Source organism: Musa acuminata, chromosome BXJ2-6, assembly GCF_036884655.1.
Source record: "Musa acuminata AAA Group cultivar baxijiao chromosome BXJ2-6, Cavendish_Baxijiao_AAA, whole genome shotgun sequence".
NCBI lineage: Eukaryota > Viridiplantae > Streptophyta > Magnoliopsida > Zingiberales > Musaceae > Musa > Musa acuminata.
Genome location: NC_088343.1, coordinates 13253403 through 13270000, shown reverse-complemented (window position 1 = coordinate 13270000; position 16598 = coordinate 13253403). Strand labels below are relative to the sequence as shown.

The following is a 16598-nucleotide window of genomic DNA, read 5'->3' as shown; positions in this document are numbered from 1 at the left end:
AGCCGTGGATTTAGCCCTAATTTATATTTCCCCTCTTTGCGGTGTTCTCTTTCTTGATCTGGCACCGATCTGGGCAGCCGAGCTACCCGATGCATGTAGATTTGCTTCTAACGTGTGTCTTGCGTGTGGATTGATGATTGTCCACTTTGATTTGCCTATTTAATGTCGGTATTCTTTTTTATTTTTTATTACGTGAGAGAGGGGGAAATACATGAGCATCGATTGAAGGAAGGGTTTTTGTATGGGGAAAGAAAAACTTGACCTCGGGAGAAAAAAGGTGGATGATAGGAAATGTAACAGGTTTAGGAAGAAGAACGAATTGAACGCTAAAAGCACTAGTTTTCCTGGGGCACGTGATAGAGAGAATAGAAAATAACATAACAGAGATGTTCGTTTCAGATTTCTTTTGTTTTGCTAGATCTAAAAGTTTAAATTGAATAATCATACACGACTTGGACATTGTGGATGCTAAACGATGGTTTCAAAACCTGATCATTACCAGTACCATTGTTGCAAACTGCTTTTCAGGTAACTTATGATTGAAGCAGGAGTACTAAGGTGCCTGAAGATTGTGACAACCAACCAAAAAAGTGAAATGTTTAATATTTTGCATTTGTTGCTTTTATGCATTGGAGATATTGACAGAAAAATAAATGGAAAAGTTAAAGGCATAAGTATCTATATATCAGTTTTCTGGAATCATTCTTGTCCAAGAAAATTGGTAAACTTCTTATAGAGGGGAAGGAATATAGAACATACATTATTATTAGTCCAAAGACTCAAAGATCTGCTTGAATTTGTGGAAAGAGCATCTGCTAAACCACTCATGAAATCTATTCTGATCTTGGCATGACTCATGGGACAAATGACTGCATGGTGTAGAACCACGGATCATTGGTTTTTGTAAGGTCAATTAAGAAATTCAACGGTTCTAGTAATTGATCAAGCCTTAGAAGATCAAAGTCAAATTTTCAGTATGAATTTCACTTTGCCAAGTCAAGTTACTATCCATAACAGAAGATCAAAATCCTTCAGCAGCAGTATTTGGAGAAGTGAAGATACTTCCTTCTCGAGTGAGCTGCATGGTTTACATTTCTTTTCTCTAGCTTCTTCATACTTCATTTAATCAAACACTAATCCCATCTACTCTAGTTTATAGTTCTTGAAACTTAGTATGTTAATTTGATACGTAAACTAGTTTTTTAATTGAAATGTCAGCATATACAGGAATTTGATAACTTGTTAGTTATGAAGCTTGTATATGTATCAATGATTAATTTATACACAACTAACAACCGGCCATTCTGTATTTCTTTTTTACTTAATTTGCATATAAATAACCTTTCTGTCCGGAGTAATGATCCATTGACATGCCCTAGATTCCCTTTTGGTTATTTTTTTGGATTTTTGCACATTTCATTGTATGTGTATTAAGCTATTAAGAATTCTTGTAAAAAGAGCAACTAGTTATATGGTACTTGCTTCATTAGCTGCTTGTGCGGTGTTTTCTTCAGATTTTCAGAATCATCACCGATGATGATAATGACAAGAAATAATTTTTTGTATTCACTTGGAAGATGAATTACGCTAAACAAAGTTCAAAATATACTTTTTTCTTCAGGAATCAGGATGATTATGAGGTTGTGAGGAAAGTTGGAAGAGGGAAGTACAGTGAGGTCTTTGAAGGCATTAATGTAACCAATAATGAGCGATGCATCATCAAGATCCTAAAGCCTGTGAAGAAAAAGAAGGTATTGATTCATATGTTGGTTCTCATGTGCTATTATTGCATTTTTTATCTTTAGTGTTCTTTTAATGTACAGGTCCTTTACAAAAAATTACTGGAAAAAGAAATATATCCTATTGTTTGTTAATAACTTTCTATTGTTCATGGAAAAAGTAACCACATTGATGTCTTATATAACACGAACAGTTAGTCTGATGGTCACCTGGAATTTAGTTCGGCAAAGAGAAAGTCGGATGGGACCTACTCGTATCATTTATAACTCTCTTCTTTTTATATCAATGAAATATATAAGCTGAAACGAAACTCCAGAGAACGATTGCTGTCTGACCATCCATAATGTGAGTCTTGCAGAATACGTGACAAGACATGACTTGCTGATCAAAGTAAATAAAATGTTTCATTGGTGTTCTCATAAATTAATAAGCTCTCTTGAATTTTAGCTGTCTTATATTTATTTTCCTTTTCTTTGCTTAATATGTTTTTAGGAAGCTATATTACATGATTTTATGAAACCAATTTCCACTTTACACTTGTCATTTTTCTATTGTTCTCCTTGTCTCTTATTATGATGAAAGATAAGTCATGTTTTCCCTGTCCTTATTGTCCAAAAATTTGTAGATCTAGTGGATAGTAACACAATTTATTCATCTGTTTTCTTTCGCCCTTCTCTTATTTTCATTCTTGCTAGTCATGGTGATGGTTTTAGCTCCCGAAGAACTTAGTAAAATGCAGTATTTATATCTAGTGTATTCGTTGACAAATATCCACACACATGAAACAATCTGATTATATAATATTTTGTAAGGTTATTCTTTGTCATATTCTCTGGATCAGAATGAATGGAGATAAATATTGATTATTTCCCTTTCTTTAGTAAGATTGTTCTTGCTAAGAATGCCACCATGCTTTTTTCACATACTCTTCAAATGAAAATGTTCTTCCTTCCCATTCTTTTCTTTAAGTAGTAATTGTGTTTTACTGTCATCTTTTATCAGTTGCTGCAGTTATGCTACCATGAGAATAAAAGTTTGTGGCTAAACCGATTTATCTCCATTGTTCTTTCTAAACTGTTTTTCTTACATCTTTTTGCAGATTAAGAGGGAGATAAAAATACTTCAGAACATTTGTGGTGGCCCAAATATTGTGAAGCTTTTTGATATTGTCAGAGATCAGCATTCAAAAACTCCTAGCTTGATATTTGAATATGTTAACAGTACAGACTTCAAAGTCTTGTACCCTACATTGACAGATTATGACATACGATACTATATTTATGAGCTTCTCAAGGTTTCTCTCTTGCCCCTTTTCAAAACAACTCTGCATGCCTTATTTATATGCTTGTTTGTCCTAAGGTTTAAAAAATTATGAAAGCCATAAGAGAGCCAACAAGTGTTTGGGAGCTATCTTCCTTTGCAAGTCATTGTTAGGCTAAGTAAGCTATCACATTGAAGAACTTTGATCATGAGATCTAATGTAATTTTCTTGATAGATTCATTCATGAGAATGATGTTAGTTTGTCACTTGTTGTTTATGGTTCAAAAAGAATTGGCTTCCACCTTATCTGGTAGTGATATTTCAGCTTTTGGACTTTTCTATCAATCTTATAAGATGTATACGTAAACTTGGATATATTGTTTAATCGTTCAGTCTGACCATTTATTGATGCAGCTGGTGGGCATCATTGCTCAGCATATATTTTAGCTGTAGAATAGTTGAGTACAAAGGTGTAACCAATTCTGCAAATAACTTTGAACTTGTACACACATGCAATCATTGTCCTACTTCTGGGTTGCTCGACTATTTCTCGAGATTTATTTATCTTCACATGCCTTGTGAACTTTATACTGCTTTGTGGCACTTGTAGGCACTAGATTACTGCCATTCTCAAGGAATCATGCATAGAGATGTCAAGCCCCATAATGTCATGATAGATCATGAACTACGGAAACTCAGGCTAATAGACTGGGGACTTGCTGAGTTTTATCATCCTGGCAAGGAGTACAATGTTCGTGTAGCATCAAGGTAGGTATCACATGCTAAAGTTTTTATCATCCTTTTATCTGGCAATTAAGGGAAAACATAAGAAATGACTTACTGCCTTTTTCTGAGGTCAGTTACTTTGCTAATTTTTTATGCAGAACAAGGCCAATTATGACATTTTAGCATTAAATAGAAATAAAAATGGCACTGAGTAAGAAGGAAGATTAATGAATGTTGATATTCAAAGATCTAATTGTTATTGTTAGTGCATCTTTTGTCTTAGTTGTTCTTCTTGTTCAACTTTCTGAAGATTCTTGACTGGTGCCTCATGTTTGAGTTTTTAAGAAAGCAGCAACCTTTATTTCTTCTTAGATTCTTGTAACATCTTAAACAGTAATGAGTCTGAAGTCCAACTTTATCATGTTTTGGACATTTAGATAGCCGTGACTATCTGGAATTACTGCTCTATTTATGAGTTGATGTTGCCTTAGGAACCAGCCGGACATTTAGATAGCCATGACTATCTGGAACCTTTCTTTCTAAATGTCAATCTGTATGACCTCGTACAACCAAAATGATGAAATATAAGATGAATTCTTTATCATGGATGTTTCCTAAACATGTCTAATTGTTAGATTTAGACTAAACTCTAGTAATGTACTTAAATGAGTTTGTTGGAATCCAGATACTTCAAGGGTCCTGAGCTCCTGGTTGACTTGCAAGATTATGACTATTCACTGGACATGTGGAGTCTTGGTTGCATGTTTGCTGGAATGGTAAGTGATCTCTGTTGGAAAATTTATCTAATGAAATGCTTAGTCTTTTGAACACTATTAAGGCACACTGCAATCAACACTAAGAACTGTATATGGTTTACACATCTCTGCTGTTTGATTACAGATATTTCGCAAGGAACCTTTCTTCTATGGTCATGACAATCATGATCAGCTTGTTAAAATTGCTAAGGTAAATATCAGTTAAACTTTGTTCTTTCTGCTTTGGATGTAAGGTTATTCAATGCAATTTATTTGCATTGGCTTTTAACAGAAAATTTCATTGAACTTGTATGTTGATTCTCTTTCCAAATTTCGAAACTTATTAAATAAATATTCAGATTCTGATCAGAAGTGAATTTGTACTAGATGACAACTTGTTATTTTAGCCTATTGTACTTGATGCAGTTTGTGGTGGTTTTTTTTTTTACCAAAGAAAATTAAAAATATATTAAAACTTAACCAAGTCTGATACAACCACTGCTGTTCGCATCATTGCGAACCAACATCTCTAAGACAGAAGGCAGTTCAGCCTGCCAAATAACAGTGTCAGCTTGCATTCTTTCATGATTTGCAAGCTAATTTGCTGGTTGATTTCCCTCCTGATAGATATTGGTAATCTTCCATTCCAAAAATTGAGTACATAAGAAAAATGTATCCTTAATTATATTCAAAACTCCCCTTGGGGGGTCAATCTTGTTGGAAATTAGATTGACAATTGTAAGAGAATATGTCTCGATTAATAATCTTTGAATGCCAGCCCGCAAAGCTGCTTGAATGCCTTCCTTAATTGCCCAAGCCTCACAGTATATATTATTCCTTCTTACAAGCTGCCTGCATCCAAAGATTAAAAGTAATCCATTAGTGTCCTTGATAATAAATCCTACTCCCCCTAAATCCTTGTGGTCCCAAGATCCATCCAGCCCTTTTGTGTAGGGATCCATTTGACAAGAATTTCTTGTTTCCTCTTATTTCCCTCAGGGATAGCAATTGTCAACACAGTATAAGCAGCAGCAACAACTCTACACAGTAGGGTGAAGGGCTGTATTTGTGTGTTATTAAAAAGTTTATCATTTCATGCTTTCCAAAGGTACCAAAGAGAAGTAGCAATCAAGGTTTTGATTGCCATAGCATCATGGGAATGAATAAGATCCCACACCCGTTTAGCATAAGAACATTGAAAAAATAGGTGAGCGATAGATTCAACAGGTTCATCACACCAAACACATGTAGAGTTGTTGCTAATACAAAAGGACCCAATCCTATCAGCATTTGTGGTGGTTTCATTGACCTATTTATCAAGTGTCATTCCAGAAATGTGGTTGCATTATAATTAGAAGATATAATTAGAAGGTTTTTAAAAATTTTATGATCTTATTATTGATCAAATTGCTAATGTGACCTTACTGTCTTTATAATCTGGTATCTCATAAGGCTTTGTTCATTAACTCCATTAGAATGTATGTGATGCCAGAGCTGCAACTATTTGTGGTGTACTTTTCTTTGTTTAGCCACTGAACCTGAGAAGGATGTTATTATATAAAATATTTCCTTTTCTCTTCTTCTTCTTCTTCTTCTTCTTCTTCTTCATTCATCCTCCCCTTCCAGAACCACTTTGACATTTAACTACCATGTGCATCTTGGTATGGGCCTGCCAATGTATCATCACTTTCTAAAGCAGTTTTGAAACATGGTATCTGGTAGATCTTCTTTGGTTTCACTTTCTAAACAAGGAGTCCTCATCTTTCTCCTTCCAAGAGTGTAAGGTTAAGGTATACTAATTCCAATATGTGATGACGCATCCCACTTTGTGATTGTGCAGGTGATGGAGCCACTGAGCCACTTGTTGCTGAAATTTCTGTGTATACTCAACTAACCATTTCAACTGGGACTTTAACCATTTCCGACATGTGATCCCACCCATCCCTGCTTTGTGATACCAAGTGGTTTATGCTGGTCCCACCAAGGGTTGATACTGGTCCATATGATTTGGTTTTTTTTTTTACTCATATTGGATGATATAAGATTGTATCTTGGTACTATACCAGTCCGATAAGGTATTGAAACTGGTATTGGACCATAATATTAAACCTTAGACCAAAATAACCTGAATTTAATATGAATGCAAACTAGACTAGAGCTGACCCTTTATAGACCTGGCTGCATTGATACTGAGGGGACATGGGTTTTCAAGATGGAAGGAACAGAATATTACTAGGTAATTGAGAGTTGAGAGACATGGATGGTCGTGTTGAAATGTAATCAAGATTTATTGTGTATTAGTTTGTATTTTTCAGGAGAACCATATGGGTTGGTTTGGAGTCAATTCTTATTTTCATTTTTCAGGTACTTGGTACTGATGAACTCAATGCATATCTTAACAAGTACCGTCTAGAGCTTGATCCACAGCTTGATGCTCTTGTTGGAAGGTATGATTGTGTTTCTTCATGTGGACATGATAGATAGTGGTTGTTTATATGTGACGTACTATACTCCCAGTGGGATGGAGTCTTGCATTTTTTATCCCAATATCATAGTCTTGCTTTTTTTGCTGCAGGCATAGCAGGAAACCATGGTCTAAATTTATCAATGCAGACAATCAGCATCTTGTTTCTCCAGAGGTCTTATTTTGTGCTTCTTTTGTAGCTTTAATGTGCAATATACTTTGGCCTTTAGATATCTACTTTTGCGTTCTTTTGTTATCATCATTCCCAATAGTTCTCCATCGTGACTGTGGCTGAAAATTTGCATGCAGGCAATAGATTTTCTTGATAAACTCCTTCAATATGATCACCAGGATAGGCTCACAGCGCGAGAAGCAATGGTAGTATTTCTGAACTCATATATCTTATGATGATATTGCTTTTATTCCAAATGAACTCTTATTGTGCTGCTGATTATGATTGAGAATCCTGCATGTAATGCCCAATTTTGTTGATTGACATTGTAACATCTACAGGCAGCATATTTTCAGTTGAATTTTTTTTTTTCCAAGAATATTTGGAGAGACTATGTTAATAAAAAAAATTTCAGCCATAGTAGACTGTAGGAAATCCTGGAAAGAGGATTTAATTTGTCAAAGTGTGATTATGAATTTTACAGTGTGAAACCAACTTAGTTAAAGACTGTAGATAAGGGTTTAAAGGATTTTTATGAATCATTCTCCGAAAAGTGATTGCAAAAACTTGTGACTGAATTAAATTGGTTGCAAAACTGCTAATAGGAAATTTCATTACTACAATTCCTGAAGAGACAGCCAAATGCATATGAAGGATCTATCATGAGGGGAACTCAGGCCTATGAACCAATGTTTTAAATATTGATAAGATCATAAGACCAGTGCCCGGCATGTATTGACCGACATAGGATGGTACATCTGATACATTCATTACCATATTGGTCTATGTACTGCTTGAGATTGTCATCCAAGATAATAAACCTTATTATGAACAACTATGTTATTATCTTTCTCTAAAAGCCTGATTGTGCTTGCTTTCTATGGATGTTGTATTGCTGCTTTGTTTATCTTTTGCAGGCGCATCCATATTTCCATCAAGTGAGGGCTGCAGAGAATAGCAGGATGAGGACCCAATAAAACAGGCAGTTCTGTTGCTGCTATGAAAGTGAGGGCTGTGCAGGCAGTTCTGTTGCTGCTATGAACTCATCCCCATACTGTTATGGATTTGATGTACCTTTGATCTTCGTCACAATTAATAGCACTTGGACGATGTATCGTGCTTGTAGTACTGGCCGATCGAGCCTTTATCTTCCCCTTCTGTAGCACTCAAATTGTCATAATGCCTGATTTTGATGTATACTCGGAAATCCTTAGTTCTTGCATTTTTATTTCCTGGATTCTATTTATTAGAGCACCGGAAAGCATGAATCCAATTTGGTTAAATCGGGCAGTGGATGCTCAAGTCCGGCAAACAAATTGTTGAATCTGTTTCATGTTGTATGTTTGTTGAAAGTCAACGATCATTTCATAATCAAATCTTAGTATGATGTTAGACATGTAGTCAATTATAGATTATTTTTGTATTTTTAAAAATTATAGTATATTTTTTTTATATATTTATAAAAATAAAATAAAATGTTTTTTTTCATATCATCGATTTCTCAACGATAAATGAGATAAATTGCCCTTAATGATATATATTATAAAATAATGATTAAAAAATTAACCAAATAGTTTGTTTTTATAAATATAAAAAAATCTCTAATATAATTATAAAAAACATTAAAAAAAGTCAAAATATTAAAGATAATTAATTATATTAGATAATTTATAATTAACCCGATAATTTCACACCTATCCTCTAATCTCATTCATCAATTATTTCTTCTTCCTACTTGAGTCTATCGTCATATTTAATATATCATTCATCATGATTCAATTCACATTAACTTATTCCAACCATTATTAACTTCTGCTTATGCCCAAACTAAACCTATCATACTCATTGATGCGTTGAGTCTGAACCACTGTTGAGCTAAGAGTGATCTAATGGAATGACGATACTATTTGCAACTGCAAATATATATATATATGGGCTGAAATATATATACGGGTGAAGACTGCCATGACAATAAGGTTAAAACAACAGCTCAGAAAAATGCTAGGAAACCAATACAAGTCTCATCTTCATCCCAATTTGTGTGTTCATTGTTGATGTAGATTCTTTTGCCACATAACACTTTAAACATAGCATATTAGATTATAGGTATTCCAAGATTCTGTAACTTAACCTTTGTACTATATCCATCTTTCCGAGTATCTGGAAGCACTCGACGGCGGTATGCACCAACACCGGTCGATACGTAGGATTCAACAGCCGATATCGTATGGGACCAGGCCTTGCAGCTCAGGTCCATTGAGTCTGCTGTTGTTGTCAAAGCTGAAATGCCACGTAAACAGCAAGTTATTACATTTTGATGACTAAAACCCGAATAGATCTCATGCGGGAAATAACCTCGACAGACAAAACCCGTAAGATGTGCAGCTTTAGAAAATGCAAGCAATGATTTCAACAGCTTAAACTTGAGCTCAAAGTAAAAAATGCAGAACATCCGCGATAAAAGAACATAGAGTGCAATAATTCATCCGTGATCCGTGAATTTAAGCGTGGAAATGTTCCGATATGCTCTAACACATTTACTGTTGATTTTGCTCCTCTTGAACCTACATGTGCTACCATAATTGATCCAAGAACCAAGCCATTCAGCAAAATATAATCAACTAAGAATTTATCTTATTCTTGGAAATACTGCAATCAGGTTTTCCATTTGCATCGACTCCATGTAACGGTTGAGACTTAACCATATCTCTAACGAACTTAACCATTGGATGCCTCAAGTGCAGTTGTTTGTATGACTTAGGAATGATAAGACAACGATAAACTTATACTAGCTGTTGCAGTCATCCCCTCAGTCCTACATCAACCACCAAATTACCTATATGTTATAGAGCCGTCTAATGTAGCAGCTACATAAGCCTTGTTCTTATCTTCTAGCGATCTAATAATCGCACGGCAGTATGTGTCAAAAACTAAAAGTTTGGTTCACAAATTAAAGATTAATTCCTGTTGGATGCATACATAGAGCAGAAATTGGACACCAAAATTTCACATGATGAGAATCCTATTCACCTGACAGTTCATGTTGAATAGGCTTTCCCACAAACCAATTCAATTCTTCCTCATTTTCCAATCAGTGGTTGTGGGTTATGGAACCCCAATTATTAGTATTTTAATTGCAGTTTGATTCCAATGTCCGCATTGAACTAATAAATGGATCATTTGTGTTCTTCTTTAGCATATGCTGGGAGATCTCAGAAACAATGTCATTACCTCTGAAGGGGGAAGTTGGCGAATGGCCCATCGATCGGAATGGTTCCACAAAGATCATTGTTTGAGAGGTCCCTGCAACAAATTTAGAAGAGATTCTTCAGTGTTAGATCTTAGAAACGTGAAAGAAACACATGAATTTGGATGTCAAGCCATTGTTCCTTACAGGACTTTGAGATTTGAGAGGAAGACAAGCTCTCTGGGAATGGATCCGGAAAGCCTGTTGTTGTTTAGCCGCCTGCAGAGATGATTGCAACCAAAAGGTGATCAGAAATAGCTAATTGATACTGTAATTTCGACGACGAAGAAGAAGCAATGTTTGTGCATGAGCAATGAAGAAGCAAATGTGCTCACAAGAATCTAAGTGACTTCAACTTGGCGAAGGACTTGGGGATCTCTCCCTGCAGCTGGTTCCCGTATAAGTCCATGCTGATGAGGCTCTTCAAGTTGCCCAGCTCCGCCGGGATCTTGCCTTGGAAGTTGTTCCGGTAGAGCTCCCTGCAACCCAGGCAACACCATCCGTGAATCAAGATCCCATCTTTATGGTGACAGAGGACAGAGACGAAAGAAGAAAGCCTGGGAGGGACTTACAGGTACTGGAGGCGCTCGAGGCCGCCAAGCTCGGGGCCAATAGAGCCGGAAATGTTGGAGTTCCCCAGGTCCCTGCAACGAAAGTTCGGTCTTTGGTAAGGGAACAGGGTAAAGGTGGGTGATTTGAGAGAGGAAGGGGACGGGAAGAAGAAATTACAGGCGGATAACACGGTTCTGGGAGTCGCAGGTGACATGGAACCAGGTGCAGGGGTTGACGAGGGTGGGATCCCAGCTCTGCAGCACGTTGGTGGGATCCGTCAGCCGCGTCCTCCATGCGTGCAACGCTTCCCCTGTTCCCAACCCAAATCAGAAAAGAACTCACCTTTCTTCTTCGAAGAGCAGCGAGGGAGGAAAGAGAGCTCACCTTCGGGGTTGGTGGACAAGGCCGGAGAAGCGGCGAGGAGCAGGAGGAGGCAGGGAAGCAGCACCGGAAGAGAAGCCATTCGAGGATAATGGGGGAGAACGAGGAGGGGAGAGGGGAGAGGACTCTGTAATGGAAGTTTCAAGGGGGAGACACCATCCATCAATGAAGGGGGAGGGAGGGAGAAAGGGTGTCGGAAGTCAGCGGTCAAAAAGGAAGGCGCACGGAAGGAAGGGAGAGAAAGGCACGCCATCGTCGTGGGCGTGGGGTTTGGTTTTGCGTGTGTGAGGGTCGGTCGGGTGGTGCAATCACCCATCCCGGTCTTCAGCGCGACGAGCCACTCGAGGCGGCGGTGGTGGTGGTGATCTGCGCGTGGAGAGGCGCATCCATTGGCCGCAGCGAGGTGGAGTCAAGTCGTGAGACTGAGGGCACTCATGCATGCGTCACGTTCTGTCATGGCATGGAAAAGCAGCGAAGTTGCACCGTTCCACGCGTTGACTCGGTCAAAGAATCCTTCTTCTCTTCCTGAAAAATGTTTGACTAATTCGACGAACCATTAATTCTATCTACCAAATATAAAATTTTAATTACTGGCTCATAGTGAATATAATATTTCTAAGCTTGTAACATTTTGTCCTTATTCTAACATGAAATATAAAGCATTATATCGGATTAATTAAAAATTACCCTATAGTTAGGTCCTCTGTGCATCTTGAATTCTAAATTTAAGAATTTTATGATGACCTCCGTATAGTCATGAAAGTAAGCCACTTATCCATATTTCTTTAAGCATAATCAATTTTAGTAATAGAAGATATAACACATATTGAATTATCGATATTAAGAATGATAAAATGATTGTTTCAATTATTATTAGTTTTGTTATCTATAATAACAACACCTTCATGTCACCAAGTAGGTCCTGTCGGTAGGCGCTATGCCCTGTCGCCCTCGCCCTCCTCCTGCAACACTTCCATCTACTCCCTCATATGCACACACACATACTCTTGTCATCATCGATCATGCACGTGTGCTGGTGCCCCACCTCCAAGCAACTATGTTAAAGGCCTCCATTGTTCGCGAGATCTATTCTCGTATCATTATGGAGAAGCCATCAAGAACATGGAACATGTCGTGCATGAACATGCAACACTCGTCGGGCTCCCATGCCATGTTAGGCAGGTGGACCCATGCATTGGTCGCCATATCGTAGGCTAGCGTGGATAACAACGTATTCTTTTCTCTTTTCGTACCTACCGACCATGAATACCATTCAGCGATCCTTTGATCCTGATGAGTGTGAAGGAGGAGCACTACGAGCCGAGCATGGGGCCCCCACGGACGCCAAACTCAATACACCACATCGTAGATGTGGATGTCATCGGTGAAGGCCTAGTAAGGGTGGTCCAATCCAATCCAATCCACTAATCGCCGCTAGCCCCCTCCTAATGTTGTCCAACTGATAGGAGAGGGAGGTCGTAGGAGTGACCAAGGATCGATAGCATTGAGGTCCAGATACCGATGGCTTGGTTGAGAAGTAAGGGATGGAAAACTAGGAAGGATAAAGAGGATTATTACTAAGGAGAAATAGCACAACTCGAGGTGGTGCTATTATTAGTAAAATCGATAATACCTAAAATGATCATTTTTTTCATTGATAAAATCGGTAAATTGTATGAGTATTATATTTTTCATAAATAAAATCAATGATGTACATGAGAATAAATGAGATTAAATATTTTTCTTTAATAACTATAGAGATATTAATATTTTTTTAAAATTTAGAGACTAAATTGTTAAAAGAATCTAACTACTAGAATAATATGTAATATACCCCATTATATCTATTGATTAATGGCTGCCGTCGATTAATAGGGCAAGGTAAATATTTTTGATCAGGTTAACACTAATCTCAAAGGTTAAAAGGTTAAGAAAGGATCCATCGCATATTAGATTCAAACCTATTATCCAATATATATTAACTCAAAAAACTTAAGCTATTAGGATGCATGAACCAAGCATAATATAGGATCATCATCATCATCATCATCGATTAATGAGGAATCATAAATATTTTAAATTAAGTTATTATCAATCTATAATTTTTTTTCAATTAATTCATAAAACTTAAGTTATTAGGATATATTGTGATGTGATAATAAACTTCATCTATCAATGCGTCCAATATTAAATTGGTTGGTTCTGATAATAGGTTAACTGATTCATAATTTACTTAACATGAATAATTAACCTAAAAACTATAATAATTAACATGAATAATTATAGTTTGCTCACTAAAATGATCCCATTGCTGAGTTCAACAAATCTCCCACTCGAATTGTGTTCTTTATATACGTGTATAAAGAACAACAAACTAGTTTGAAACTCATGATTTATGGCTAACATTAATAGATTAATTGAATCGATATTTTTATTACCCATATCGGTCTATTAAGTTATCGAAATCGATACATGACAAGCATTTAAAGATTTTGATTTGATGCTATATCGTCATAAAAGTGATTTGCTCATCTAAACACATCTTCACGTACGTACACATACGAAAGAAAACTTCGAACACCTTTTCGATATCATTCAATTCGCTTCGTATGACTATGGAAAATACGCAAATAATTATATTGATTAGGAGCTAACTCGGAAAAAGTGAATATATACATATTCAAAATTATTTTATGTGCAATGAATTATAGATCACTGTTTGATTCAAATCGGAAATAGAATCGATTCAATGGTTCATCAATTTCAAACCTAATCGGAATCGGTATTAACCGTTTTAAATAGATAATTATGGTTTCTAAACTCTCTAAATATAATAAAAATTAAAATAAAACATATATAAGGCCTATGATATGATATTAGTAGTTAAATACTTACTTTAAAAGCAATTAATTTGGATTTAAATCTTATAGAGTTATTTAGCTTCATTAAAATTTTATAATTTTACCTTTTTATATTAACTTTTTTTAAAGTCATTAGAGTGATTATAGTTATACATCTATTTTTTATATATTTTAAAAATAAATTTATATTTTTTATATTTTAAAATATTTTAATTATTCAAAAATTAACAATTCAAATCGGAATCAGAATAAATTTTTTTAAAAAAATTCAAATAATTTTTTTTATTTTTAATTAAATAAAAAAATAGAAAAAAAAAAACCATGATCAAGGTTGGTAGTGTAGGCTATAAATTAGAAAATGATGTCCCAAAGCTTCTAGAATTCATTTGAGTTTTTGTGTTACCCATCTCTGCCTCTATCTTTAGTCAAAGAGGAGATTGTTGTGATATTGCTTGTTGTATGGGAGTTGGGTTTTTATGGTTTTATTTTTGAGGTTTAGAGTTTGTTCTCAACATTCTTTTTTAGGTTTATATGCACCGCTCCATATAGTTAATTTTGATGAAGATTTCATAATTTTATTGCTAGGTGATGTGATAAGGATGATAAAATATATATTTATCATTTTATTTATATATATTTTTTCAAATCTTTGGAGGAGATAAATCAGAGAACCAACACAGTAATTCTCATTGCATTAATCATTATTATACTCACAGAACAGACATTATGAGGTAAGTCGAGCTATCCATCGTTATACATATGGTAAATTCTAGAAATAAAACCTCTAAATTTGATAAATTTCTCCGTCATAGCATTTCTTATTTCATAAAAAAATAATTTTACCTTTACAAGTTTGTCCGTCATTGTCTCTCTGTGTGGGCTTCCCACCCTTCGTTTGTCGTCATCATTGTTCTTGTCATCCTTGGTAACAAAGGGGGCATGGGTGAGGATAGTGAGGGCGAGATGCACGAGCAACAATAAAGATGACGATAAAGGAAGAGAGGAGAGGAAGTTAGGGTGACGATGTGTGATAAAGACAGTCAAGAGTGGACGATGGTAACAAGCAAGAGAGAGGGCTTATGCATGAAGATACAAGCGACCAGGTGTTGATTCTCCTTCGCCCTCTTCGATTATAACAAACATAATGGTCGTGAGGGATGAGGGTGACGATCAAAAGGTGGGAGAATGCACGTAAAGATGAAGGCGATCTAAGGGGCAAACGGAGTCGAGGATAAAATTATCTTTTTATGAATGAAAGGGTGTTACTATAAGAATTTCTCAAAGTATTTTTTTTAAAACAATTATCATATATATATATATATAATTATATTAGTGAAAAACACATGTTTAATATAAATTCAATATCTTTTTCTTTTGTAGATTATGCATATTAATATGCAATGATAGAAAAAACATGTTCAACATTAGCAGTAGCATCATCTTCTGACATATCTAAATAAATATAGGACAGACAAAAAATAAGAAAAAGGGACAAGTAGTTGAGACGAGCGCTAAGGCAAGAGACTCTCATTTCGGTTGCTTTCCTCTTATATTTGAGATGAGTGGAGTCCATCACTAAAGCAAAACTTCTTTAAGAAGAGATTTGAGTTCATCATGCTCTCATTTGAGTTAATTGGAACATTTTAATTTAGTTTATTTTAGTTTTGTATCAGAAAAAAATTAGATTGACTCATAAAAATATGATGAATAATTATTATCAATTCATATTTAAATATTTTAAACCTAATGATGCAAAATTAATAAGTTAATGGATTACACTAAAAATAAATCAATGCTTTCAATTGGTCGATGATTTCGACCAACTTAATTTATGATATTGATTGGTGAGATGAATTAGTACAAGAATATATTTAAAATTTTTGAGAAGAAAAAGATAAATATTTGATTATTAAATAATATAAGAATTAATTTTATAGTAATTTTATGGATGATCTAATCTCTCGAGTCACTCGTATCCACTAGCAAACTTTCTTTGATTACTAAAAATCAAAACCATTCACACTTCAAACACATATTTGTTTATGATAATTAAAGAAAAAATATTAAACATTTGAATTCACTTGTCTCAGCTCATCAATTTACTTTTTTATTTATAGAGGTTTAAAATTAAAAATATTAAACTATTTTAAAAAATCATAATAATATTTTTATTATATTTTTAAATATTTTACTAAATCAACATATGTTAATACATAAATTCGAATCTAAGATCTATCACTTATCACTTATTTAACTGTATATTAATAATATTGAATGTCTGAGCAACATTGTTGTTTTCTAATTTATCTATATATATATATATATATATTATATTCTTAAGATATTTTTTAAAGTTAAAATCTTTTTATTTTTAATATTATTATAAAATGAAAACAAATATCTTGTCGACTGTATTCTATGTAAGTCCTCGCCGTCTCC

The 16598-nt window shown here is 35.0% G+C and overlaps 2 protein-coding genes across 2 annotated transcripts in view; one reads left to right on the top strand and one right to left on the bottom strand.

Moving 5' to 3' along the window:
- Nucleotides 1-8346, top strand: part of LOC135614985 (casein kinase II subunit alpha-2-like) — an 8664-nt gene extending 318 nt beyond the window's left edge. Inside the window, exons 2-10 of the mRNA XM_065112906.1 lie at nt 1622-1751; nt 2840-3034; nt 3612-3769; nt 4413-4503; nt 4628-4693; nt 6847-6929; nt 7058-7121; nt 7256-7324; nt 8036-8346. Of these exons, the coding sequence (XP_064968978.1) occupies nt 1622-1751; nt 2840-3034; nt 3612-3769; nt 4413-4503; nt 4628-4693; nt 6847-6929; nt 7058-7121; nt 7256-7324; nt 8036-8095 (916 nt within the window). The 3' untranslated portion in view covers nt 8096-8346. The remainder of the gene's footprint in view (nt 1-1621; nt 1752-2839; nt 3035-3611; nt 3770-4412; nt 4504-4627; nt 4694-6846; nt 6930-7057; nt 7122-7255; nt 7325-8035) is intronic.
- A 771-nt stretch (nt 8347-9117) lies between these two features.
- Nucleotides 9118-11653, bottom strand: LOC103988013 (leucine-rich repeat protein 2). Its single transcript, XM_009406501.3, has 7 exons — nt 11302-11653; nt 11095-11227; nt 10938-11009; nt 10701-10844; nt 10513-10584; nt 10350-10421; nt 9118-9398 (listed from the first exon to the last, which is right to left on the bottom strand). Exons 1-7 carry the CDS (start codon nt 11612-11614, stop codon nt 9329-9331), a joined length of 876 nt encoding a protein of 291 aa, XP_009404776.2. The 5' UTR covers nt 11615-11653; the 3' UTR covers nt 9118-9328.
- Between the last annotated feature and the right edge of the window lie 4945 nt (nt 11654-16598).

Coding starts and splice junctions, on each gene's coding strand:
- LOC103988013 (XM_009406501.3), bottom strand. CDS start 11,614: ATGGGTGATTGCACCACCCGACCGACCCTCACACACGCAAAACCAAAC. Junction 11,010..11,094: donor CAGAACCGTGTTATCCGCCT/GTAATTTCTTCT, acceptor CTTTCGTTGCAG/GGACCTGGGGAACTCCAACA. Junction 10,585..10,700: donor TTGAAGTCACTTAGATTCTT/GTGAGCACATTT, acceptor TCATCTCTGCAG/GCGGCTAAACAACAACAGGC.